The sequence below is a fragment of the Lithobates pipiens genome, unplaced genomic scaffold (assembly GCF_037356315.1).
Source record: "Lithobates pipiens isolate NorthernLeopardFrog02 unplaced genomic scaffold, aLitPip1_a1.2 Scaffold_27, whole genome shotgun sequence".
In the NCBI taxonomy this organism is placed as follows: Eukaryota; Metazoa; Chordata; class Amphibia; order Anura; family Ranidae; genus Lithobates; species Lithobates pipiens.
In genome coordinates this window covers 41,801,671-41,828,281 of record NW_027507788.1, presented here as the reverse complement: position 1 = coordinate 41,828,281, position 26,611 = coordinate 41,801,671, and the positions used below count along the sequence as shown (strand labels likewise).

At 57.1% G+C, this 26,611-nt stretch overlaps 2 protein-coding genes across 2 annotated transcripts in view; one reads left to right on the top strand and one right to left on the bottom strand.

Moving 5' to 3' along the window:
- Positions 1-2,209: 2,209 nt before the first annotated feature.
- Positions 2,210-7,539, bottom strand: LOC143933816 (acyl-coenzyme A thioesterase THEM4-like). Its single transcript, XM_077456878.1, has 7 exons — positions 7,357-7,539; positions 6,547-6,653; positions 4,741-4,879; positions 4,498-4,651; positions 4,253-4,363; positions 3,919-4,043; positions 2,210-2,616 (listed from the first exon to the last, which is right to left on the bottom strand). The coding sequence occupies exons 1-7, from the start codon at positions 7,376-7,378 to the stop codon at positions 2,570-2,572; spliced, it is 705 nt and encodes a 234-aa protein (XP_077313004.1). The 5' UTR covers positions 7,379-7,539; the 3' UTR covers positions 2,210-2,569.
- Positions 7,540-7,718: 179 nt separating this feature from the next.
- Positions 7,719-26,611, top strand: part of PI4K2B (phosphatidylinositol 4-kinase type 2 beta) — a 146,857-nt gene continuing 127,964 nt past the window's right edge. Inside the window, exon 1 of the mRNA XM_077456877.1 lies at positions 7,719-8,154. Coding sequence (XP_077313003.1) covers positions 7,860-8,154 — 295 coding nt within the window. The 5' untranslated portion in view covers positions 7,719-7,859. The remainder of the gene's footprint in view (positions 8,155-26,611) is intronic.

Sequence of the window (26,611 nt, the reverse complement as noted above, 5' to 3'; positions counted from 1 at the left end):
CAGAATATGGAGGCCGGTGACCCCACACCCCAGAATATGGAGGCCGGTGACCCCATACCCCAGAATATGGAGGCCAGTGACCCCATACCCCAGAATATGGAGGCCGGCTCCAGCGGTGACCCCACAGTGCACAATATGGGGGCCGGTGACCCCACAGTGCAGAATATGGAGGCCGGTGACCCCACACCCCAGAATATGGAGGCCAGTGACCCCACACCCCAGAATATGGAGGCCAGCTCCACCGGTGACCCCACACCCCAGAATATGGAGGCCAGTGACCCCACACCCCAGAATATGGAGGCCGGCTACACCGGTGACCCCACACACCAGAATATGGAGGCCAGTGACCCCACACCCCAGAATATGGAGGCCGGCTACACCGGTGACCCCACACACCAGAATATGGAGGCCAGTGACCCCACACCCCAGAATATGGAGGCCGGCTACACCGGTGACCCCATAGTGCAGAATATGGGGGCCGGCTCCACCGGTGACCCCACACCCCAGAATATGGAGGCCAGTGACCCCACACCCCAGAATATGGAGGCTGGCTCCAGCGGTGACCCCACAGTGCAGAATATGGAGTCCGGACTCAGTGACCCCAAAATATGCAGGCTGATCTCACTGGTGACCCCACATTCCAGAATATGGAGGCCGGGCTTACTGGTGATCCTGGAATATGGAGGCTGATCTCACTGGTGACCCCACACCCCAGAATATGGAGTCCGGACTCATCGGTGACCCCAGAATATGGTGGGTGGAGCCACACTCACTCTTCTAGGGGTTCACTAGGTCTTGCAGGTTTACATGCCATCACTCACCCTTAGGAGTCCCTCCTGCCACGTCTCTACCAGGTGCTGGTCTGTGAGCGTCTATTAATGGGTAGCAATGTGGCTGGGACCGGCTGACAAGGCTGCAGAGAACAATATACAGGGGCCCCCGATCCATAGAATGGTGGAATCCCCATATACAAGGCTGCCCCCCCCCCCCCCAAAGTGTCCACCAACTCAGGGGTCCCCAGCCTCAGGTGGAGGACAATGCCAACTTCTCTTGTCTAGTTTCAGGTATGGGGGAGAAGATGGGACTTCCGGGCTCAGGATGTGTCTAACAGGAGAAGAACAAAGAAAAGGATGGGGGGTGATGACACATGGCATGGAGAGGATGGGGGATGATGACACATGGCATGAAGAGGATGGGGGATAACAGATGGCACATGGCATGGAGAGGATGGGGGATGATGGCGCATGGCATGGAGAGGATGGGGGGTGATTGTACATGGCATGGAGAGGATGGGGGGTGATTGTACATGGCATGGACAAGATGGGGATAACCATTGTTAGGTTGAACTGGTGTCTGTGTCCAGCTGGGGAGATACCTCTCTTAATCCTGGGGACCATCCCTCCTCTCCCTCCTCATCCTGGAGACCCTTTCTTGTCTCTATTCATCCTGGAGATCATTCCTCCTCTCTCCTCATCCTGGAGATCATTCCTCCTCTCTCCTCATCCTGGAGACCCTTTCTTGTGTCTCTTCATCCTGGAGAACCTTCCTCCTCTCTCCTCATCCTGGGGGACCCTTCCTCCTCTCTCCTCATCCTGGGGGCCATTCCTCCTCTCTCCTCATCCTGGGGGCCATTCCTCCTCTCTCCTCATCCTGGGGGCAATTCCTCCTCTCTCCTCATCCAGGATCCTTGTCTCCAGGATGAGGAGAGAGGAGGAATTGTCTCCAGGATGAGGAGAGAGGAGGAATTGTCTCCAGGATGAGGAGAGAGGAGGAATTGTCTCCAGGATGAGGAGAGAGGAGGAATTGTCTCCAGGATGAGGAGAGAGGAGGAATTGTCTCCAGGATGAGGAGAGAGGAGGAATTGTCTCCAGGATGAGGAGAGATGAGGAATGGTGTCCAGGATGAGGAGAGATGAGGAATGGTGTCCAGGATGAGGAGTAGGAATGGTCTTCAGGGTGAGAAGAGGAGAGGAGGAATGGTCCCCAGCATGAGGAGTAGGAATGGTCCTCAGGGTGAGAAGAGAGGAGGAATGGTTCCCAGCATGAGGAGAGAGGATGAATGGTTCCCTCGAAGAGGCAAAAGGAGTTATGTTCCCCAGGATGAGGAGAGGAGGAACGGTCCCCAGGATGAAGCGAGAGGAGGAACGGTCCCGAGGATGAAGCGAGAGGAGGAACGGTCCCCAGGATGAAGAAGATACAATGAAGGTATTTGCAACACTTGAAATGCTGTGAAAATATTTTCTGTATTTATTCAGTTTAAATAAACGTCACATACAATAATTATGAACGATTATTAATTACATTTGGTTGGGAGGAGTCAAAGAACAGGGCTGTACAAAAACGGGTACATGGTGGGGGCGGGTTTGAGGTCATTGCACCTAGAAAAAAGGGACCGCTACAAAAGATCAATCCAAGAGAGCGGTGAGTACATTATAAAAAAGTTCTCCCAGGAGGGTTTCTATGGTACGGGATCTGCTGCCCTCTAGTGACAGACAGGATACATTACAGTACAAAGTGCAGCTGCCAACCAACAGAATCTGTAACATTTCCTGAGGTCTGAGATGTGCAAATTATAGTCGGGCTTCAGATTCTCCTGACTTCAACATAACGTACAAAGCTGGAGGAGAGAAAAAAAAAAGTGTAAATTGTCAGAACAACAACAAGAGCAACAGAAAAGGCAGAGGAGGGAGGAGGAGGAGGAATGAGAGAGGAGCAGCAACAGAAACAGCAGACAAGAAACCGGAATGGCAGAGAAGGAGGGAGAGAGGAGCAGCAACAGGATCAGCAGACAACAGGGATGGCAGAGGAGGGAGAGAGGAGCAGTGACAGGAACAGCAGACAAACAGGAGTGGCAGAGGAGCAACGCTAGGAATGGCAGAGAAGGAAAGAGGAGCAGCAACAGGAACGGCAGAGGAGCAGCGACAGGAACAGCAGACAAGAAACAAGAGGAATGGCAGAGGAGCAAAGCCAGGAACGGGAAAGAGGGAGAGAGGAGCAGCACCAGGAATGGCAGAGGAGGGAGAGAGAGGAGCAATGACAGAAACGGCAGAGAAGCAACGTCAGGAACAGCAGACAATGAAGAGGAACAGCAGAGGAGCAACGTCGGGAGCAATGACAGGAGAGACAGAGGCGGAGCAGCAACAGAGGAACGGCAGAGAAGAAGGAGAGGAGCAGCAACAAGGAGGGACAGAGGAGCAATGTCAGGAATGGCAGAGGAGCAGCAACAGGAACAGCAGAGGAGCAACAAAGGAGCAGTGTCAGGACCAGCAGACAAGAAACAAACAAAAAGGAATGGCAGAGGAGCAATGACAGGATTGGCAACGACCGGAACGGCAGACGAGCAGCGACAGGAACAACAGACAAGAAACAAGAGGAATGGCAGAGGAGCAATGCTAGGAACGGCAGAGAAGGAGGGAGAGAGGAGCAGCAACAGCAGGGACAGAGGAGCAACAACAGAGGAGCAACACCAGGAATGACAGAGGAAGAGAGGAGCAATAACAGAAACGGCAGAGAAGCAACGTCAGGAACAGCAGACAATGAAGAGGAACAGCAGAGGAGCAACGTCGGGAGCAATGACAGGAGAGACAGAGGAGGAGCAGCAACAGAGGAACGGCAGACAAGAAGGAGAGAGGAGCAGCAACAAGAAGGACAGAGGAGCAATGTCAGGAATGGCAGAGGGGCAGCAACAGGAACAGCAGACAAGAAACAGGAATGGCAGCGGAGCAACGCCAGCACCGGCAGAGGAGCAACAAAGGAGCAGAGTCAGGAACAGCAGACAAGAAACAGGAATTGGCAGAGGAGGAGGGACAGAAGAGCAATGACAGGAGCGACAGATCAGAAACCACAGATGAGTGACAGGAGAGACAAGAGAGGAAGGAATGGAGTTACAGAATGAAGATTTCCCAGCAGTAGTCCTCACCGGTGGCCTCGCTGTGAAGCACAGCGCTGTCATGACTGCGGACCTGGCATCTGGTGTAGACTTTCTGACCGTCGACCTTCTCCACTCGGCTGTCTATGAGGACTGTGGATCCCAGAGGAATCGGACTACAGACACAAAGAGAACCTCATTACACCTCTCTGCTATCACAGCTTCAGAACATCAACAACTCCTACCCCCCCCCCCCCCGCGAGAGTCTCCCCAATATTATTCTTCCCCTGTCACTACCACATCATCACCGCCGGCCATCGATTGTACAATCTCCTGACAACCATGTAGTGTCAGGTAGGTCCTCTTCTCCCCCCTGGGCGCTTACCTCCGATAGTCGAGGTTCAGGTTGGCGGTCATAGCCGGTCCGATGCCGTTTACAATTCCCGCCCCCACGGTGGAGTCTACGATGGTGGCGATGCAGCCCCCGTGTGTGTACCTAGAAGAAGGCAAGAGGGGACGCGAGAGGTGGAAGGAGAACAAGGAGAGCCCGAGGAACCAAAGGATTCTGGTTAGGGTAGGCTCTGCGAAGAAAAAAAAAAAGAAAAAAAAAAAAAAGAAAATAACGCTCACCCTGCGAGGCCCCCCAGATAGGGCCCGGGCTGGAATATGCAGACTGTCCTCTTCTCCGCCTCGTTATAGAACATACAATACTCGAAGCCGATTCCTTCCTGATCCAGGTTCCTGGTGAAGAAACGAGTTTCCCCGTCGGCCTCCAGGCTCATACCTGTACAGGAGGAGGTCAGAGGTCACCAGAGGAGCTTACACTCTAATGTCATCCCCCACCACAGCCAAACACTATTCTTATTCTTGTACTCGATCTGCTGCCAGCGAACTCCTCGTAGGAGGGAAGTCTCCTCCAGCTCGGGTCTCGGCTCAGCTCCTCGTACAGCCTCTTGGTTTCGGGGTTCCAGGTGGGGTTGGGCACGGCGTAGTCCCGCGGTTGGAGGGCGGCCTGCAGATTTAAAAATAAATAAATAAACAGATGTCAGACCTGTGCCCTTCGCTTTGGCTTTTCTATGATTGGGAGGGTTAAAAAGAAGACATTCTGGGTGGAGTCTTTGGTGGATATTCAGCCTATAGGAAGCAGATGTTTGGGATCACCTCCCACTGACAGCGATCACCGTCCCGCGGTCAGGGTGTGAGCGGCACTAGAGGTGTGTGCAGAACATTCAAATTTCTTACGTTACCAAATTTTGGTTTCAGAATTTTAGTTAAAAATTTTAATTTTGTTTATTCATTTTCTGACGGATTCCACAATTTTTTGAAAAACAATTTGAACTCGTAAAAAACAAAAAATAAAAAAAACAAAAAACAATACAAAACAAAACCCAAAACAAAACACAAACACCACACGATCAATGATTCAAATTCTGTGTGAAGAAATAGCTGGTTGCTAAGGATCGGGCTGGGGGCGCCGTCCGCCACGTCCTTAGCAACCGACGACTCGTTGGCTGTCAGCGGGATTCCCCACTGACAGCTGAAACGTAAAAACAAATGAGTGCTGGCAATAGAAAATCCTGGAAAAAAAAACAAACCCCCCCCCCCAACAACCAACCCTGCATGGGCACCAGCCCCCCCCCCCCCCCCCCGATGGGGAAGAGGAATAAAAAAAAAAAAAAAAAAAAGCATAGGGGTCCGGACCTTTATCCAAGCATGCAACCCAGGAAAGGGGGAAGGGGGGGTGTATGAGCAAGTGCCCCCCCACCCCAAACCATACCAGGTCACCATACCAGGGCCCTGCCCTAAGCACCATGCTGATGGGGACAAGGGCCTCTTTCCAACAACCCTGGCTGGTGGTTGTGGGGGGGGGACCCCAGATCCCGCCCTACCCACCTATGTGAATGAGTATGGTGTACATAGATCAAAAATAGTAAATAAAAAGTCCCCCCCAGGCCCTTATCCGATGCAGACCGGGGGGCAGGCAAGGAAAGGGGGGGGGGGGGGGGTATTGGCAAAAAAACAAAGGAGTCCCCCCCAGATCCCACACTACCTCCAACTATGTGAATGAGTATGAGGTACGTAGTACCCCTACCCTTTCCACCCCAAAAAATTTAAAAATAAATAAAAACCCCTTTCGAACGCTCCACGCTGTTGAATGTCCGACGGTTCTTACATGGCTAAGGGGTGGCCCCGCCCCTGTGACATCACCAACCAGGTAACGCTGGGCTGTTGATGTCACAAAGGGGGTGGGGTGTTTTACATTTCAGCCAGTAGGGAAGCCCGCTGACAGCTGATGACTCATTGGTTGTTAAGGAGGCGGCGGCGGCCACCCCCCCCCTTTAGCAACCAGCTATTTCTTGACACAGGATTCGAATCGGTTGACCTTTTTGTTTCTCCCCCTCCCCCCAAACGATCCGAATCCAAGTCGTACATAAATAATTTGGAATGGGTGAGAAAACGATGAACGTAAATTAAATTTCAACAAAAATGTGTTACCATTTCATCTCCGAGATTCAGATACATCCGAATGGCTACAAATGTATCCAAATTTATATCCAGAGAGGCATAGTGTCTATGGGGCTCCGTCCGGCAGCAGAGCGCGCACATTAGGTGGCATGCCCCTCCCCCACTGGGGACACTCCAGGCGGTTAACCCCTCCCCCAACCAATCAGTACTCACAGGGAATAGGTGTTCATGCTCTACCCTGGCGGCGGCGGCGGTGGAGGCGTGGCGGCAGACGGCAGCGCCGCCCTGGATGATCCTGGAGATTTCGTACAGCATGGTGCCTGAGAGAGGAGACAGGAAGGAGATGAGACGGGGACACCGACATCAATCTATACATTATCCCCCACACTGGAGGAGTACTACATATCCCAGCATGTCCCCCCCCCCCCCACACACACACACACACACACACACACACACACACACACACACCAGAGCACTACCTATCCCAGCATGTCCCCTCCCCCACACCAGAGCACTACATATCCCAGCATGTCCCCTCCCCCACACCAGAGCACTACATATCGCAGCATGTCCCGTCCCCCCACACCGGAGCACTACATATCCCAGCATGTCCCCTCCCCCACACCGGAGCACTACATATCCCAGCATGTCCCCTCCCCCACACCAGAGCACTACATATCCCAGCATGTCCCCCTCCCCCACACCAGAGCACTACATATCGCAGCATGTCCCGTCCCCCCACACCGGAGCACTACATATCCCAGCATGTCCCCTCCCCCACACCGGAGCACTACATATCCCAGCATGCTCTGTGTATCCTTCCTCCACCTAGAACTGAACTACAAAGTCCCAGCAAAGCCCACAAGCTCCAGAACTCAGCCCCCCCTCACCTGCTGGGAGTTGTGATTCTTTTGCTGCTTTAGACCAAAACAGCTCCTCTGCCCACCTCCTCTCCAAACCCCTTCCATTCCACCAATGTCCCTTTTATCAGCATCTTCCAGGACTCGTCTCTATTCACACCTGTCCCTGATTCCGGAGACATTTTCCTGAAGCCTCCGCCTGGAGAAAATCTCCGCCCACTTGAGTATGATTTTTCACCACCACTTAATATTCAGAGGCATGTTATTAGGGTGGGCGGGGCTGCTGCTGACGTCCTGAGCATCTGTTCAGCTCCGCCCGCCCACCCGCAAGTCTCCGCCCACTCGAGGCTATAATTTTTCTCCACCGTGAGAATAAATCTACAGCGCATGCGCTGTTAAGGGCAGGGGATTGACACATGCGCAGTAAAGGCCCGCCGTCAGCTGTGCGAATGACGTAGCCTCACCGGAAGTGACGGGGTGAGCGAAAATCACGGGTCGCATGAAATTTTACAACACCGGCTTTTCCGGTGATTGCAACCAATGGGGGACCCTCTTGCCGGTCCTCCCAACCAATACAGCGCAGTGCATTGGTGCAGGGCCTAGTGACGTATTTAGGCGATTCCTGTGATACCAGTATGCCGGATGGAGTAGCTTGTGGTAACTATGATGGCTGAGGAAAAACCGGAAGAGATGAGAGCTGACTCTCCGCTCTTAGTCCTGCTGGAGCTTTCCTCAGAGGGGGAGGGAGGCGGGACTCCGCTGGCTCAGGTAGGAGCTCAGCCGGACAGAGTGACTCCGGGAAGCGCTGTGAGGTATTTCCCGGACCGTACACGGGAGGAAGAGGCGGGAGAGGAGGAGCCGCTGCTCAGGAGGTCCGCAGTACAGTCCCCAAAGAGTGCGGGTAACCGGAGAGCCAGGCTCAGCTCCTCCGACCGGGACAGTCTGCTCTCCAGCTCAGGTAAGTGTGCTGAGATCTTGTGACCGGGGTGTGTGTGTGTGTGTGTGTGTGTGTGTGACACCGGGGAGTGTGTGTGACACCGGGGAGTGTGGGAGTGTGTGTGACACCGGGGAGTGTGGGAGTGTGTGTGACACCGGGGAGTGTGTGTGTGTGTGTGACACCGGGGAGTGTGTGTGTGTGTGACACCGGGGAGTGTGTGTGTGTGTGTGTGTGACACCGGGGGAGTGTGTGTGTGTGTGTGACACCGGGGAGTGTGTGTGTGTGTGTGACACCGGGGAGTGTGTGTGTGTGTGTGACACCGGGGAGTGTGTGTGTGTGTGACACCGGGGAGTGTGTGTGTGTGTGTGTGTGACACCGGGGAGTGTGTGTGTGTGTGTGTGACACCGGGGAGTGTGTGTGTGTGTGTGTGACACCGGGGAGTGTGTGTGTGTGTGTGTGACACCGGGGAGTGTGTGTGTGTGTGTGTGTGACACCGGGGAGTGTGTGTGTGTGTGACACCGGGGAGTGTGTGTGTGTGTGTGTGTGTGACACCGGGGAGTGTGTGTGTGTGTGACACCGGGGAGTGTGTGTGTGTGTGTGACACCGGGGAGTGTGTGTGTGTGTGTGACACCGGGGAGTGTGTGTGTGTGTGTGTGTGTGTGACACCGGGGAGTGTGTGTGTGTGTGTGACACCGGGGAGTGTGTGTGTGTGTGTGACACCGGGGAGTGTGTGTGTGTGTGTGTGACACCGGGGAGTGGTGTGTGTGTGTGTGTGTGACACCGGGGAGTGTGTGTGTGTGTGTGTGTGACACCGGGGAGTGTGTGTGTGTGTGTGTGTGACACCGGGGAGTGTGTGTGTGTGTGACACCGGGGAGTGTGTGTGTGTGACACCGGGGAGTGTGTGTGTGTGTGACACCGGGGAGTGTGTGTGTGTGACACCGGGGAGTGTGTGTGTGTGTGTGACACCGGGGAGTGTGTGTGTGTGTGTGTGACACCGGGGAGTGTGTGTGTGTGTGTGACACCGGGGAGTGTGTGTGTGTGTGACACCGGGGAGTGTGTGACACCGGGGAGTGTGTGTGTGTGTGTGACACCGGGGAGTGTGTGTGTGTGTGTGTGTGTGACACCGGGGAGTGTGTGTGTGTGTGTGTGTGACACCGGGGAGTGTGTGTGTGTGTGACACCGGGGAGTGTGTGTGTGTGTGTGTGTGTGTGACACCGGGGAGTGTGTGTGTGGTGTGTGTGTGTGTGACACCGGGGAGTGTGTGTGTGTGTGTGTGTGTGTGACACCGGGGAGTGTGTGTGTGTGTGACACACCGGGGAGTGTGGTGTGTGTGTGTGTGACACACCGGGGAGTGTGTGTGTGTGTGTGACACACCGGGGAGTGTGTGTGTGTGTGTGACACACCGGGGAGTGTGTGTGTGTGTGTGTGACACACCGGGGAGTGTGTGTGTGTGTGTGTGTGACACACCGGGGAGTGTGTGTGTGTGTGTGTGACACACCGGGGAGTGTGTGTGTGTGTGTGACACACCGGGGAGTGTGTGTTGTGTGTGTGTGACACACCGGGGAGTGTGTGTGTGTGTGTGTGACACACCGGGGAGTGTGTGTGTGTGTGTGTGACACACCGGGGAGTGTGTGTGTGACACACCGGGGAGTGTGTGTGTGTGTGTGTGACACACCGGGGAGTGTGTGTGTGTGTGTGTGTGACACACCGGGGAGTGTGTGTGTGTGTGTGTGTGACACACCGGGGAGTGTGTGTGTGTGTGTGACACACCGGGGAGTGTGTGTGTGTGTGTGTGACACACCGGGGAGTGTGTGTGTGTGTGTGACACACCGGGGAGTGTGTGTGTGTGACACACCGGGGAGTGTGTGTGTGTGACACACCGGGGAGTGTGTGTGTGTGTGACACACCGGGGAGTGTGTGTGTGTGTGACACACCGGGGAGTGTGTGTGTGTGTGACACACCGGGGAGTGTGTGTGTGTGTGTGACACACCGGGAGTGTGTGTGTGTGACACACCGGGGAGTGTGTGTGTGTGTGACACACCGGGGAGTGTGTGTGTGTGTGTGACACACCGGGGAGTGTGTGTGTGTGTGTGACACACCGGGGAGTGTGTGTGTGTGACACACCGGGGAGTGTGTGTGTGTGTGACACACCGGGGAGTGTGTGTGTGTGTGACACACCGGGGAGTGTGTGTGTGTGACACCGGGGAGTGTGTGTGTGTGTGTGTGTGACACCGGGGAGTGTGTGTGTGTGACACACCGGGGAGGTGTGTGTGTGTGTGACACACCGGGGAGTGTGTGTGTGTGTGACACACCGGGGAGTGTGTGTGTGTGTGACACACCGGGGAGTGTGTGTGTGTGTGACACACCGGGGAGTGTGTGTGTGTGTGACACACCGGGGAGTGTGTGTGTGTGTGACACACCGGGGAGTGTGTGTGTGTGTGACACACCGGGGAGTGTGTGTGTGTGTGTGTGACACACCGGGGAGTGTGTGTGTGTGTGACACACCGGGGAGTGTGTGTGTGTGTGTGACACACCGGGGATGTGTGTGTGTGTGTGACACACCGGGGAGTGTGTGTGTGTGACACACCGGGGAGTGTGTGTGTGTGTGTGACACACCGGGGAGTGTGTGTGTGACACACCGGGGAGTGTGTGTGTGTGTGTGACACACCGGGGAGTGTGTGTGTGTGTGTGACACACCGGGGAGTGTGTGTGTGTGTGTGACACACCGGGGAGTGTGTGTGTGTGTGTGACACACCGGGGAGTGTGTGTGTGTGTGTGACACACCGGGGAGTGTGTGTGTGTGTGTGACACACCGGGGAGTGTGTGTGTGTGTGTGACACACCGGGGAGTGTGTGTGTGTGTGTGACACACCGGGGAGTGTGTGTGTGTGTGTGACACACCGGGGAGTGTGTGTGTGTGTGTGACACACCGGGGAGTGTGTGTGTGTGTGTGACACACCGGGGAGTGTGTGTGTGTGTGTGACACACCGGGGAGTGTGTGTGTGTGTGTGACACACCGGGGAGTGTGTGTGTGTGTGGTGACACACCGGGGAGTGTGTGTGTGTGTGTGACACCGGGGAGTGTGTGTGTGTGTGTGTGACACCGGGGAGTGTGTGTGTGTGTGTGTGTGACACCGGGGAGTGTGTGAGTGTGTGTGTGTGACACCGGGGAGTGTGTGAGTGTGTGTGTGTGACACCGGGGAGTGTGTGTGTGTGTGACACCGGGGAGTGTGTGTGTGTGTGACACCGGGGAGTGTGTGTGTGTGTGACACCGGGGAGTGTGTGTGTGTGTGACACCGGGGAGTGTGTGTGTGACACCGGGGAGTGTGTGTGTGACACCGGGAGTGTGTGTGTGACACCGGGGAGTGTGTGTGTGTGTGTGACACCGGGGAGTGTGTGTGTGTGTGTGACACCGGGGAGTGTGTGTGTGTGTGTGACACCGGGGAGTGTGTGTGTGTGTGTGACACCGGGGAGTGTGTGTGTGTGTGTGACACCGGGGAGTGTGTGTGTGTGTGTGACACCGGGAGTGTGTGTGTGTGTGTGACACCGGGGAGTGTGTGTGTGTGTGTGACACCGGGGAGTGTGTGTGACACCGGGGAGTGTGTGTGTGTGTGTGACACCGGGGAGTGTGTGTGTGTGTGTGACACCGGGGAGTGTGTGTGTGTGTGTGTGTGACACCGGGGAGTGTGTGTGTGTGTGTGTGTGACACCGGGGATGTGTGTGTGTGTGTGTGTGACACCGGGGAGTGTGTGTGTGTGTGTGTGACACCGGGGAGTGTGTGTGTGTGTGTGGACACCGGGGAGTGTGTGTGTGTGTGTGACACCGGGGAGTGTGTGTGTGTGTGTGACACCGGGGAGTGTGTGTGTGTGTGTGACACCGGGGAGTGTGTGTGTGTGTGTGACACCGGGGAGTGTGTGTGTGTGTGTGTGACACCGGGGAGTGTGTGTGGACACGGGGATGTGTGTGTGTGTGTGACACCGGGGAGTGTGTGTGTGACACCGGGGAGTGTGTGTGTGACACCGGGGAGTGTGAGTGTGTGTGTGTGACACCGGGGAGTGTGTGTGTGACACCGGGGAGTGTGTGTGTGTGACACCGGGGAGTGTGTGTGTGTGACACCGGGGAGTGTGTGTGTGTGACACCGGGGAGTGTGTGTGACACCGGGGAGTGTGTGTGACACCGGGGAGTGGGAGTGTGTGTGTGTGTGTGTGTGTGACACCGGGGAGTGTGTGTGTGTGTGTGACACCGGGGAGTGTGTGTGTGTGTGTGTGACACCGGGGACTGGTGTGTGTGTGTGACACCGGGGAGTGTGTGTGTGTGTGTGTGTGTGTGTGTGTGTGTGTGTGTGTGTGACACCGGGGAGTGTGTGTGTGTGTGTGTGTGTGTGTGTGTGTGACACCGGGGAGTGTGTGTGTGTGTGTGTGTGTGACACCGGGGAGTGTGTGTGTGTGTGTGTGACACCGGGGAGTGTGTGTGTGTGTGTGTGTGACACCGGGGAGTGTGTGTGTGTGTGTGTGTGTGACACCGGGGAGTGTGTGTGTGTGTGTGTGACACCGGGGAGTGTGTGTGTGTGTGTGTGTGTGACACCGGGGAGTGGGAGTGTGTGTGTGTGTGTGTGACACCGGGGAGTGTGTGTGTGTGTGACACCGGGGAGTGTGTGTGTGTGACACCGGGGAGTGTGTGTGTGTGTGTGTGTGTGTGTGTGACACCGGGGAGTGTGTGTGTGTGTGACACCGGGGAGTGTGTGTGTGTGTGTGACACCGGGGAGTGTGTGTGTGTGTGTGTGACACCGGGGAGTGTGTGTGTGTGTGACACCGGGGAGTGTGTGTGTGTGTGTGTGTGTGACACCGGGGAGTGTGTGTGTGACACCGGGGAGTGTGTGTGTGACACCGGGGAGTGTGTGTGTGACACCGGGGAGTGTGTGTGTGTGACACCGGGGAGTGTGTGTGTGTGTGTGTGTGTGTGTGAGTGACACCGGGGAGTGTGTGTGACACCGGGGAGTGGGAGTGTGTGTGTGTGTGTGTGTGTGTGACACCGGGGAGTGTGTGACACCGGGGACTGTGTGTGTGTGACACCGGGGAGTGTGTGTGTGTGTGTGACACCGGGGAGTGTGTGTGTGTGTGTGTGTGTGTGACACCGGGGAGTGTGTGTGTGACACCGGGGAGTGTGTGTGTGTGTGTGTGTGTGAGACACCGGGGAGTGTGTGTGACACCGGGGAGTGTGTGTGACACCGGGGAGTGGGAGTGTGTGTGTGTGACACCGGGGAGTGTGTGTGTGTGTGTGTGTGTGTGTGTGACACCGGGGAGTGTGTGTGTGTGACACCGGGGAGTGTGTGTGTGTGTGTGACACCGGGGAGTGTGTGTGTGTGTGACACCGGGGAGTGTGTGTGTGACACCGGGGAGTGTGTGTGTGTGTGTGACACCGGGGAGTGTGTGTGTGTGTGTGTGTGTGACACCGGGGAGTGTGTGTGACACCGGGGAGTGTGTGTGTGTGACACCGGGGAGTGTGTGTGTGTGTGTGTGTGTGTGTGTGACACCGGGGAGTGTGTGTGTGTGACACCGGGGAGTGTGTGTGTGTGTGTGACACCGGGGAGTGTGTGTGTGTGACACCGGGGAGTGTGTGTGTGTGACACCGGGGAGTGTGTGTGTGTGACACCGGGGAGTGTGTGTGTGTGACACCGGGGAGTGTGTGTGTGTGTGTGTGTGACACCGGGGAGTGTGTGTGTGTGTGTGTGTGACACCGGGGAGTGTGTGAGTGTGTGTGTGTGTGACACCGGGGAGTGTGTGTGTGACACCGGGGAGTGTGTGTGTGACACCGGGGAGTGTGTGTGTGTGTGACACCGGGGAGTGTGTGTGTGTGAGACACCGGGGAGTGTGTGTGTGTGTGACACCGGGGAGTGTGTGTGTGTGTGACACCGGGGAGTGTGTGTGTGTGTGACACCGGGGAGTGTGTGTGTGTGTGTGTGTGACACCGGGGAGTGTGTGTGTGTGTGTGTGTGACACCGGGGAGTGTGTGTGTGTGTGACACCGGGGAGTGTGTGTGTGTGACACCGGGGAGTGTGTGTGTGTGACACCGGGGAGTGTGTGTGTGACAGCGGGGAGTGTGTGTGAGTGTGTGTGTGTGTGTGTGTGTGACACCGGGGAGTGTGAGTGTGTGTGAGTGTGTGTGTGACACTGGGGAGTGTGTGTGTGACACTGGGGAGTGTGTGTCACTGGGGAGTGTGTGTGTGTGTGACACTGGGGAGTGTGTGTGTGTGTGTGTGTGTGTGTGAGACACTGGGGAGTGTGTGTGTGAGACACTGGGGAGTGTGTGTGTGTGACACTGGGGAGTGTGTGTGTGTGACACTGGGGAGTGTGTGTGTGTGACACTGGGGAGTGTGTGTGTGTGACACTGGGGAGTGTGTGTGTGTGTGTGTGTGTGTGACACTGGGGAGTGTGTGTGTGTGTGTGTGTGTGTGTGTGACACTGGGGAGTGTGTGTGTGTGTGTGTGTGTGTGTGACACTGGGGAGTGTGTGTGTGTGTGTGTGACACTGGGGAGTGTGTGTGTGTGTGTGTGACACTGGGGAGTGTGTGTGTGTGTGTGTGACACTGGGGAGTGTGTGTGTGTGTGTGTGACACTGGGGAGTGTGTGTGTGTGTGTGTGTGTGACACTGGGGAGTGTGTGTGTGTGTGTGTGACACTGGGGAGTGTGTGTGTGTGTGACACTGGGGAGTGTGTGTGACACTGGGGAGTGTGTGTGTGTGTGTGTGTGTGTGTGACACCGGGGAGTGTGTGTGTGACACCGGGGAGTGTGTGTGTGTGTGTGTGACACCGGGGAGTGTGTGTGTGTGTGTGACACCGGGGAGTGTGTGTGTGTGTGTGTGACACCGGGGAGTGTGTGTGTGTGACACCGGGGAGTGTGTGTGTGTGTGTGTGTGTGTGACACCGGGGAGTGTGTGTGTGTGACACCGGGGAGTGTGTGTGTGTGTGTGTGACACCGGGGAGTGTGTGTGTGTGACACCGGGGAGTGTGTGTGTGTGTGTGTGTGTGACACCGGGGAGTGTGTGTGTGTGTGACACCGGGGAGTGTGTGTGTGTGTGTGACACCGGGGAGTGTGTGTGTGTGTGTGACACCGGGGAGTGTGTGTGTGTGTGTGTGTGTGACACCGGGGAGTGGGAGTGTGTGTGTGTGACACCGGGGAGTGTGTGTGTGTGACACCGGGGAGTGTGTGTGTGTGACACCGGGAGTGTGTGTGTGTGTGTGTGTGTGACACCGGGGAGTGTGTGTGTGTGTGACACCGGGGAGTGGGAGTGTGTGTGTGTGTGTGTGTGACACCGGGGAGTGTGTGTGTGTGTGTGTGTGTGTGACACCGGGGAGTGTGTGTGACACCGGGGAGTGTGTGTGTGTGTGTGTGTGTGTGTGACACCGGGGAGTGTGTGTGTGTGTGACACCGGGGAGTGTGTGTGTGTGTGTGTGTGACACCGGGGAGTGTGTGTGTGTGTGTGAGTGACACCGGGGAGTGTGTGTGTGTGTGTGTGACACCGGGGAGTGTGTGTGTGAGTGTGTGTGTGTGACACCGGGGAGTGTGTGTGTGTGTGACACCGGGGAGTGTGTGTGTGACAGCGGGGAGTGTGTGTGAGTGTGTGTGTGTGTGTGACACCGGGGAGTGTGAGTGTGTGTGTGTGACACTGGGGAGTGTGTGTGTGACACTGGGGAGTGTGTGTGTGACACTGGGGAGTGTGTGTGTGTGTGTGACACTGGGGAGTGTGTGTGTGTGTGTGTGTGACACTGGGGAGTGTGTGTGTGTGACACTGGGGAGTGTGTGTGTGTGTGTGTGTGTGTGACACTGGGGAGTGTGTGTGTGTGTGTGACACCGGGGAGTGTTTGTGACACCGGGGAGTGTGTGTGTGTGTGACACCGGGGAGTGTGTGTGTGTGTGTGTGTGACACCGGGGAGTGTGTGTGTGTGTGTGACACCGGGGAGGGAGTGTGTGTGACACCAGGGAGTGTGTGTGTGTGTGTGTGTGTGACACCGGGGAGTGTGTGTGTGTGTGTGTGTGACACCGGGGAGTGTGTGTGTGTGACACCGGGGAGTGTGTGTGTGTGACACCGGGGAGTGTGTGTGTGAGACACCGGGGAGTGTGTGTGTGTGACACCGGGGAGTGTGTGTGTGTGACACCGGGGAGTGTGTGTGTGTGTGTGTGACACCGGGGAGTGTGTGTGTGTGTGTGTGACACCGGGGAGTGTGTGTGTGTGTGTGTGTGACACCGGGGAGTGTGTGTGTGTGTGTGACACCGGGGAGTGGGAGTGTGTGTGTGTGACACCGGGGAGTGTGTGTGTGTGACACCGGGGAGTGTGTGTGTGTGTGTGTGTGTGACACCGGGGAGTGTGTGTGTGTGTGACACCGGGGAGTGGGAGTGTGTGTGTGTGTGTGACACTGGGGAGTGTGTGTGACACCGGGGAGTGTGTGTGTGTGTGTGTGTGACACCGGGGAGTGTGTGTGTGTGTGACACCGGGGAGTGTGTGTGTGTGTGACACCGGGGTGTGTGTGAGACACGGGGGAGTGTGTGTGTGTGTGTGTGTGTGTGTGTGTGAGACACCGGGGAGTGTGTGTGTGTGTGTGTGTGTGTGAGACACCGGGGAGTGTGTGTGTGTGTGTGTGTGTGTGTGTGTCACCGGGGAGTGTGTGTGTGTGACACCGGGGAGTGTGTGTGTGTGTGTGACACCGGGGAGTGAGTGTGTGTGTGTGTGTGTGTGTGTGACACCGGGGAGTGTGTGTGTGTGTGTGTGTGTGTGTGTGTGTGTGTGTGTGACACCGGGGAGTGTGTGTGTGACACCGGGGGGAGTGTGTGTGTGTGTGTGTGTGACACCGGGGAGTGTGTGTGTGTGTGTGTGTGTGTGTGTGTGTGTGTGTGTGTGAGACACCGGGGAGTGTGTGTGTGTGAGACACCGGGGAGTGTGTGTGTGTGAGACACCGGGGAGTGTGTGTGTGTGTGACACCGGGGAGTGTGTGTGTGTGTGACACCGGGGAGTGTGTGTGTGTGTGTGTGACACCGGGGAGTGTGTGTGTGTGTGTGACACCGGGGAGTGTGTGTGTGTGTGACACCGGGGAGTGTGTGTGTGTGTGACACCGGGGAGTGTGTGTGTGACACCGGGGAGTGTGTGTGTGTGTGACACCGGGGAGTGTGTGTGTGTGTGACACCGGGGAGTGTGTGTGTGTGTGACACCGGGGAGTGTGTGTGTGTGTGACACCGGGGAGTGTGTGTGTGTGTGTGACACCGGGGAGTGTGTGTGTGTGTGTGTGACACCGGGGAGTGTGTGTGTGTGTGTGTGACACCGGGGAGTGTGTGTGTGTGTGTGTGACACCGGGGAGTGTGTGTGTGTGTGTGACACCGGGGAGTGTGTGTGTGTGTGTGACACCGGGGAGTGTGTGTGTGTGTGACACCGGGGAGTGTGTGTGTGTGTGTGACACCGGGGAGTGTGTGTGTGACACCGGGGAGTGTGTGTGTGACACCGGCGAGTGTGTGTGTGTGTGTGTGTGTGACACCGGGGAGTGTGTGTGTGTGACACCGGGGAGTGTGTGTGTGTGACACCGGGGAGTGTGTGTGTGTGACACCGGGGTGTGTGTGTGTGACACCGGGGAGTGTGTGTGTGTGTGTGACACCGGGGAGTGTGTGTGTGTGTGTGTGTGACACCGGGGAGTGTGTGTGTGTGTGTGTGTGTGACACCGGGGAGTGTGTGTGTGTGTGTGTGTGTGTGACACCGGGGAGTGTGTGTGTGTGTGACACCGGGGAGTGTGTGTGTGTGTGTGACACCGGGGAGTGTGTGTGTGTGTGTGTGACACCGGGGAGTGTGTGTGTGACACCGGGGAGTGTGTGTGTGACACCGGGGAGTGTGTGTGTGACACCGGGGAGTGTGTGTGTGACACCGGGGAGTGTGTGTGTGTGTGTGACACCGGGGAGTGTGTGTGTGTGTGTGACACCGGGGAGTGTGTGTGTGTGTGTGACACCGGGGAGTGTGTGTGTGTGTGTGACACCGGGGAGTGTGTGTGTGACACCGGGGAGTGTGTGTGTGTGTGTGTGACACCGGGGAGTGTGTGTGTGTGACACCGGGGAGTGTGTGTGTGTGTGTGTGTGACACCGGGGAGTGTGTGTGTGTGACACCGGGGAGTGTGTGTGTGTGACACCGGGGAGTGTGTGTGTGTGACACCGGGGAGTGTGTGTGTGTGACACCGGGGAGTGTGTGTGTGTGTGTGTGTGTGACACCGGGGAGTGTGTGTGTGTGTGTGTGACACCGGGGAGTGTGTGTGTGTGTGTGTGACACCGGGGAGTGTGTGTGTGTGTGTGTGACACCGGGGAGTGTGTGTGTGTGTGTGTGACACCGGGGAGTGTGTGTGTGACACCGGGGAGTGTGTGTGTGTGTGTGTGTGACACCGGGGAGTGTGTGTGTGACACCGGGGAGTGTGTGTGTGTGACACCGGGGAGTGTGTGTGTGTGACACCGGGGAGTGTGTGTGTGTGTGTGACACCGGGGAGTGTGTGTGTGACACCGGGGAGTGTGTGTGTGACACCGGGGAGTGTGTGTGACACCGGGGAGTGTGTGTGTGTGTGTGTGTGTGACACCGGGGAGTGTGTGTGTGACACCGGGGAGTGTGTGTGTGTGTGTGACACCGGGGAGTGTGTGTGTGTGTGTGTGTGTGTGTGTGTGTGACACCGGGGAGTGTGTGTGTGTGACACCGGGGAGTGTGTGTGTGTGACACCGGGGAGTGTGTGTGTGTGTGTGTGACACCGGGGAGTGTGTGTGTGTGTGTGTGACACCGGGGAGTGTGTGTGTGACACCGGGGAGTGTGTGTGTGTGTGTGTGTGTGTGTGTGACACCGGGGAGTGTGTGTGTGTGTGTGTGTGTGTGTGTGTGTGTGACACCGGGGAGTGTGTGTGACACCGGGGAGTGTGTGTGTGTGTGTGTGACACCGGGGAGTGGGAGTGTGTGTGTGTGTGACACCGGGGAGTGTGTGTGTGTGACACCGGGGAGTGTGTGTGTGTGTGTGTGTGTGTGTGACACCGGGGAGTGTGTGTGTGTGTGTGTGACACCGGGGAGTGTGTGTGTGTGTGTGACACCGGGGAGTGTGTGTGTGTGTGACACCGGGGAGTGTGTGTGTGTGAGACACCGGGGAGTGTGTGTGTGTGTGAGACACCGGGGAGTGTGTGTGTGTGACACCGGGGAGTGTGTGTGTGTGTGTGTGTGACACCGGGGAGTGTTTGTGTGTGTGTGTGTGTGTGTGTGTGTGTGTGTGTGACACCGGGGAGTGTGTGTGTGTGTGTGTGTGTGTGTGTGTGTGTGTGTGTGACACCGGGGAGTGTGTGTGTGACACCGGGGAGTGTGTGTGTGTGTGTGTGACACCGGGGAGTGTGTGTGTGTGACACCGGGGAGTGTGTGTGTGTGTGACACCGGGGAGTGGGAGTGTGTGTGTGTGTGTGTGACACCGGGGAGTGTGTGTGTGTGACACCGGGGAGTGTGTGTGTGTGACACCGGGGAGTGTGTGTGTGTGTGTGTGTGTGACACCGGGGAGTGTGTGTGTGTGTGTGTGTGTGTGTGTGTGTGTGTGACACCGGGGAGTGTGTGTGTGTGTGACACCGGGGAGTGTGTGTGTGACACCGGGGAGTGTGTGTGTGTGTGTGACACCGGGGAGTGTGTGTGTGTGTGTGACACCGGGGAGTGTGTGTGTGTGTGTGTGTGACACCGGGGAGTGTGTGTGTGTGTGTGTGACACCGGGGAGTGTGTGTGTGTGACACCGGGGAGTGTGTGTGTGTGACACCGGGGAGTGTGTGTGACACCGGGGAGTGGGAGTGTGTGTGTGTGTGACACCGGGGAGTGTGTGTGTGTGTGTGTGTGTGTGACACCGGGGAGTGTGTGTGTGTGTGTGTGTGTGACACCGGGGAGTGTGTGTGTGTGTGTGTGTGTGTGTGACACCGGGGAGTGTGTGTGTGTGTGTGTGTGTGTGTGTGTGTGACACCGGGGAGTGGGAGTGTGTGTGTGTGTGACACCGGGGAGTGTGTGTGTGTGACACCGGGGAGTGTGTGTGTGTGACACCGGGGAGTGTGTGTGTGTGTGTGTGTGTGTGTGTGACACCGGGGAGTGTGTGTGTGTGTGTGACACCGGGGAGTGTGTGTGTGTGTGTGTGACACCGGGGAGTGTGTGTGTGTGTGTGTGTGTGACACCGGGGAGTGTGTGTGTGTGTGTGTGACACCGGGGAGTGTGTGTGTGTGACACCGGGGAGTGTGTGTGTGTGTGTGTGTGTGTGTGTGACACCGGGGAGTGTGTGTGTGACACCGGGGAGTGTGTGTGTGTGACACCGGGGAGTGTGTGTGTGTGACACCGGGGAGTGTGTGTGTGTGTGTGTGTGAGTGACACCGGGGAGTGTGTGTGACACCGGGGAGTGGGAGTGTGTGTGTGTGTGTGTGTGTGTGTGTGACACCGGGGAGTGTGTGTGTGTGTGTGACACCGGGGAGTGTGTGTGTGTGTGTGTGACACCGGGGAGTGTGTGTGTGTGTGTGTGTGTGACACCGGGGACTGTGTGTGTGTGTGTGACACCGGGGACTGTGTGTGTGTGTGTGACACCGGGGAGTGTGTGTGTGTGTGTGACACCGGGGACTGTGTGTGTGTGTGTGACACCGGGGAGTGTGTGTGTGTGTGTGACACCGGGGAGTGTGTGTGTGTGTGTGACACCGGGGAGTGTGTGTGTGTGTGTGTGTGTGTGTGACACCGGGGAGTGAGTGTGTGTGTGTGTGTGTGTGTGTGTGACACCGGGGAGTGTGTGTGTGACACCGGGGAGTGTGTGTGTGTGTGTGTGAGACACCGGGGAGTGTGTGTGACACCGGGGAGTGTGTGTGACACCGGGGAGTGGGAGTGTGTGTGTGTGACACCGGGGAGTGTGTGTGTGTGTGACACCGGGGAGTGTGTGTGTGTGTGACACCGGGGAGTGTGTGTGTGTGTGTGTGTGTGTGTGTGTGTGTGTGACACCGGGGAGTGTGTGTGTGTGACACCGGGGAGTGTGTGTGTGTGTGTGACACCGGGGAGTGTGTGTGTGTGTGTGACACCGGGGAGTGTGTGTGTGTGTGTGACACCGGGGAGTGTGTGTGTGTGTGTGACACCGGGGAGTGTGTGTGTGTGTGTGACACCGGGGAGTGTGTGTGTGTGACACCGGGGAGTGTGTGTGTGTGACACCGGGGAGTGTGTGTGTGTGACACCGGGGAGTGTGTGTGTGTGTGTGACACCGGGGAGTGTGTGTGTGACACCGGGGAGTGTGTGTGACACCGGGGAGTGTGTGTGACACCGGGGAGTGGGAGTGTGTGTGTGTGACACCGGGGAGTGTGTGTGTGTGTGTGTGTGTGACACCGGGGAGTGTGTGAGTGTGTGTGTGTGTGTGTGTGTGTGTGACACCGGGGAGTGTGTGTGTGTGTGTGACACCGGGGAGTGTGTGTGTGTGTGTGACACCGGGGAGTGTGTGTGTGTGTGTGTGTGTGACACCGGGGAGTGTGTGTGTGTGTGTGTGTGTGACACCGGGGAGTGTGTGTGTGTGTGTGTGTGTGTGTGACACCGGGGAGTGTGTGTGACACCGGGGAGTGTGTGTGTGTGTGACACCGGGGAGTGTGTGTGTGTGTGACACCGGGGAGTGTGTGTGTGTGTGTGTGTGTGTGACACCGGGGAGTGTGTGTGTGTGTGAGTGACACCGGGGAGTGTGTGTGTGTGTGTGTGTGACACCGGGGAGTGTGTGTGTGACACCGGGGAGTGTGTGTGTGTGTGTGTGTGTGTGTGACACCGGGGAGTGTGTGTGTGTGTGTGTGTGACACCGGGGAGTGTGTGTGTGACACCGGGGAGTGTGTGTGTGACACCGGGGAGTGTGTGTGTGTGTGTGTGTGTGTGTGTGTGTGACACCGGGGAGTGTGAGTGTGTGTGTGTGTGACACTGGGGAGTGTGTGTGTGACACTGGGGAGTGTGTGTCACTGGGGAGTGTGTGTGTGTGTGTGACACTGGGGAGTGTGTGTGTGTGTGTGACACTGGGGAGTGTGTGTGTGTGTGTGACACTGGGGAGTGTGTGTGTGTGTGACACTGGGGAGTGTGTGTGTGTGTGTGACACTGGGGAGTGTGTGTGTGTGTGTGACACTGGGGAGTGTGTGTGTGTGACACTGGGGAGTGTGTGTGTGTGACACTGGGGAGTGTGTGTGTGTGACACTGGGGAGTGTGTGTGTGTGACACTGGGGAGTGTGTGTGTGTGACACTGGGGAGTGTGTGTGTGTGACACTGGGGAGTGTGTGTGTGTGTGTGTGACACTGGGGAGTGTGTGTGTGTGTGTGTGACACTGGGGAGTGTGTGTGTGTGTGTGTGTGTGTGTGACACTGGGGAGTGTGTGTGTGTGTGTGTGTGTGTGTGACACTGGGGAGTGTGTGTGTGTGTGTGTGTGTGACACTGGGGAGTGTGTGTGTGTGTGACACTGGGGAGTGTGTGTGTGTGTGTGTGTGACACCGGGGAGTGTTTGTGACACCGGGGAGTGTGTGTGTGTGTGTGTGACACCGGGGAGTGTGTGTGTGTGTGTGACACCGGGGAGGGAGTGTGTGTGACACCGGGGAGTGTGTGTGTGTGTGTGTGTGTGTGTGTGTGACACCGGGGAGTGTGTGTGTGTGACACCGGGGAGTGTGTGTGTGTGTGACACCGGGGAGTGTGTGTGTGTGTGACACCGGGGAGTGTGTGTGTGTGTGTGTGTGACACCGGGGAGTGTGTGTGTGTGTGTGACACCGGGGAGTGTGTGTGTGTGTGACACCGGGGAGTGGGAGTGTGTGTGTGTGACACCGGGGAGTGTGTGTGTGTGACACCGGGGAGTGTGTGTGTGTGTGTGTGTGACACCGGGGAGTGTGTGTGTGTGTGACACCGGGGAGTGTGTGTGTGTGTGTGACACCGGGGAGTGTGTGTGTGTGTGTGTGTGACACCGGGGAGTGTGTGTGACACCGGGGAGTGTGTGTGTGTGTGTGTGTGTGTGTGTGACACCGGGGAGTGTGTGTGTGTGTGACACCGGGGAGTGTGTGTGTGTGTGACACCGGGGAGTGTGTGTGTGTGTGAGTGACACCGGGGAGTGTGTGTGTGTGTGTGTGACACCGGGGAGTGTGTGTGTGAGTGTGTGTGTGTGTGTGTGTGACACCGGGGAGTGTGTGTGTGTGTGTGTGTGTGTGACACCGGGGAGTGTGTGTGTGTGACAGCGGGGAGTGTGTGTGAGTGTGTGTGTGTGTGTGTGTGAGACACCGGGGAGTGTGAGTGTGTGTGTGTGACACTGGGGAGTGTGTGTGTGACACTGGGGAGTGTGTGTGTGTGTGTGTGTGTGACACTGGGGAGTGTGTGTGTGTGTGACACTGGGGAGTGTGTGTGTGTGTGACACTGGGGAGTGTGTGTGTGTGACACTGGGGAGTGTGTGTGTGTGTGTGTGTGTGACACTGGGGAGTGTGTGTGTGTGTGACACTGGGGAGTGTGTGTGTGTGTGACACTGGGGAGTGTGTGTGTGTGTGACACTGGGGAGTGTGTGTGTGTGTGTGACACTGGGGAGTGTGTGTGTGTGTGTGACACTGGGGAGTGTGTGTGTGTGTGACACTGGGGAGTGTGTGTGTGTGTGACACTGGGGAGTGTGTGTGTGTGTGTGACACTGGGGAGTGTGTGTGTGTGTGTGACACCGGGGAGTGTGTGTGTGTGTGACACCGGGGAGTGTGTGTGTGTGACACCGGGGAGGGAGTGTGTGTGTGTGTGTGTGTGTGTGTGTGTGTGTGTGTGTGTGTGTGTGACACCGGGGAGTGTGTGTGTGACACCGGGGAGTGTGTGTGTGTGTGTGTGTGTGTGACACCGGGGAGTGTGTGTGTGTGACACCGGGGAGTGTGTGTGTGTGTGTGTGTGTGTGTGTGACACCGGGGAGTGTGTGTGTGTGTGACACCGGGGAGTGTGTGTGTGTGTGTGACACCGGGGAGTGTGTGTGTGTGTGTGTGTGACACCGGGGAGTGTGTGTGTGTGTGTGACACCGGGGAGTGTGTGTGTGTGTGTGACACCGGGGAGTGTGTGTGTGTGACACCGGGGAGTGTGTGTGTGTGTGTGTGTGTGTGACACCGGGGAGTGTGTGTGTGTGTGACACCGGGGAGTGTGTGTGTGTGTGACACCGGGGAGTGTGTGTGTGTGTGTGTGTGACACCGGGGAGTGTGTGTGTGTGTGTGTGTGTGTGTGACACCGGGGAGTGTGTGTGTGTGTGTGTGTGTGTGTGACACCGGGGAGTGTGTGTGTGTGTGACACCGGGGTGTGTGTGAGACACCGGGGAGTGTGTGTGTGTGTGTGTGTGTGTGTGTGTGTGTGTGTGAGACACCGGGGAGTGTGTGTGTGTGTGTGTGTGTGTGTGTGTCACCGGGGAGTGTGTGTGTGTGACACCGGGGAGTGTGTGTGTGTGACACCGGGGAGTGTGTGTGTGTGTGTGTGTGACACCGGGGAGTGTGTGTGTGTGTGACACCGGGGAGTGTGTGTGTGTGTGTGTGTGACACCGGGGAGTGTGTGTGTGTGTGTGTGTGTGTGACACCGGGGAGTGTGTGTGTGACACCGGGGAGTGTGTGTGTGACACCGGGGGGAGTGTGTGTGTGTGTGACACCGGGGAGTGTGTGTGTGTGTGTGTGTGTGTGTGTGTGTGTGTGTGTGTGTGTGTGAGACACCGGGGAGTGTGTGTGTGTGTGACACCGGGGAGTGTGTGTGTGTGTGTGAGACACCGGGGAGTGTGTGTGTGTGTGACACCGGGGAGTGTGTGTGTGTGTGACACCGGGGAGTGTGTGTGTGTGTGTGTGACACCGGGGAGTGTGTGTGTGTGTGACACCGGGGAGTGTGTGTGTGTGTGACACCGGGGAGTGTGTGTGTGACACCGGGGAGTGTGTGTGTGTGTGACACCGGGGAGTGTGTGTGTGTGTGACACCGGGGAGTGTGTGTGTGTGTGTGACACCGGGGAGTGTGTGTGTGTGTGTGACACCGGGGAGTGTGTGTGTGTGACACCGGGGAGTGTGTGTGTGTGTGACACCGGGGAGTGTGTGTGTGTGTGACACCGGGGAGTGTGTGTGTGTGTGACACCGGGGAGTGTGTGTGTGTGTGACACCGGGGAGTGTGTGTGTGTGTGTGTGACACCGGGGAGTGTGTGTGTGTGTGTGACACCGGGGAGTGTGTGTGTGTGTGTGACACCGGGGAGTGTGTGTGTGTGTGACACCGGGGAGTGTGTGTGTGTGACACCGGGGAGTGTGTGTGTGACACCGGGGAGTGTGTGTGTGTGTGTGACACCGGGGAGTGGGAGTGTGTGTGTGTGACACCGGGGAGTGTGTGTGTGTGACACCGGGGAGTGTGTGTGTGTGACACCGGGGAGTGTGTGTGTGACACCGGGGAGTGTGTGTGTGACACCGGGGAGTGTGTGTGTGTGTGTGACACCGGGGAGTGTGTGTGTGACACCGGGGAGTGTGTGTGTGACACCGGGGAGTGTGTGTGTGTGTGTGACACCGGGGAGTGTGTGTGTGTGTGTGTGTGTGTGACACCGGGGAGTGTGTGTGTGTGTGTGACACCGGGGAGTGTGTGTGTGTGACACCGGGGAGTGTGTGTGTGTGTGTGTGTGTGACACCGGGGAGTGTGTGTGTGTGTGTGACACCGGGGAGTGTGTGTGACACCGGGGAGTGTGTGTGTGTGTGTCACCGGGGAGTGTGTGTGTGTGTGTCACCGGGGAGTGTGTGTGTGTCACCGGGGAGTGTGTGTGTGACACCGGGGAGTGTGTGTGTGACACCGGGGGGAGTGTGTGTGTGTGTGTGTGTGTGTGTGTGTGTGTCACCGGGGAGTGTGTGTGTGTGTGTCACCGGGGAGTGTGTGTGTGTGTAACACCGGGGAGTGTGTGTGTGACACCGGGGGGAGTGTGTGTGTGTGTGTGTGACACCGGGGAGTGTGTGTGTGTGTGTGTGACACCGGGGAGTGTGTGTGTGTGTGACACCGGGGAGTGTGTGTGTGTGACACCGGGGAGTGTGTGTGTGTGACACCGGGGAGTGTGTGTGTGTGTGTGACACCGGGGAGTGTGTGTGTGTGTGTGACACCGGGGAGTGTGTGTGTGTGTGTGACACCGGGGAGTGTGTGTGTGTGTGTGACATCGGGGAGTGTGTGTGTGTGTGTGTGACACCGGGGAGTGTGTGTGTGTGTGACACCGGGGAGTGTGTGTGTGTGTGTGTGTGACACCGGGGAGTGTGTGTGTGTGTGTGTGTGTGTGTGACACCGGGGAGTGTGTGTGTGTGTGTGTGTGACACCGGGGAGTGTGTGTGTGACACCGGGGAGTGTGTGTGTGTGTGTGTGACACCGGGGAGTGTGTGTGTGTGTGTGTGACACCGGGGAGTGTGTGTGTGTGTGACACCGGGGAGTGTGTGTGTGTGTGTGTGTGTGACACCGGGGAGTGTGTGTGTGTGTGTGACACCGGGGAG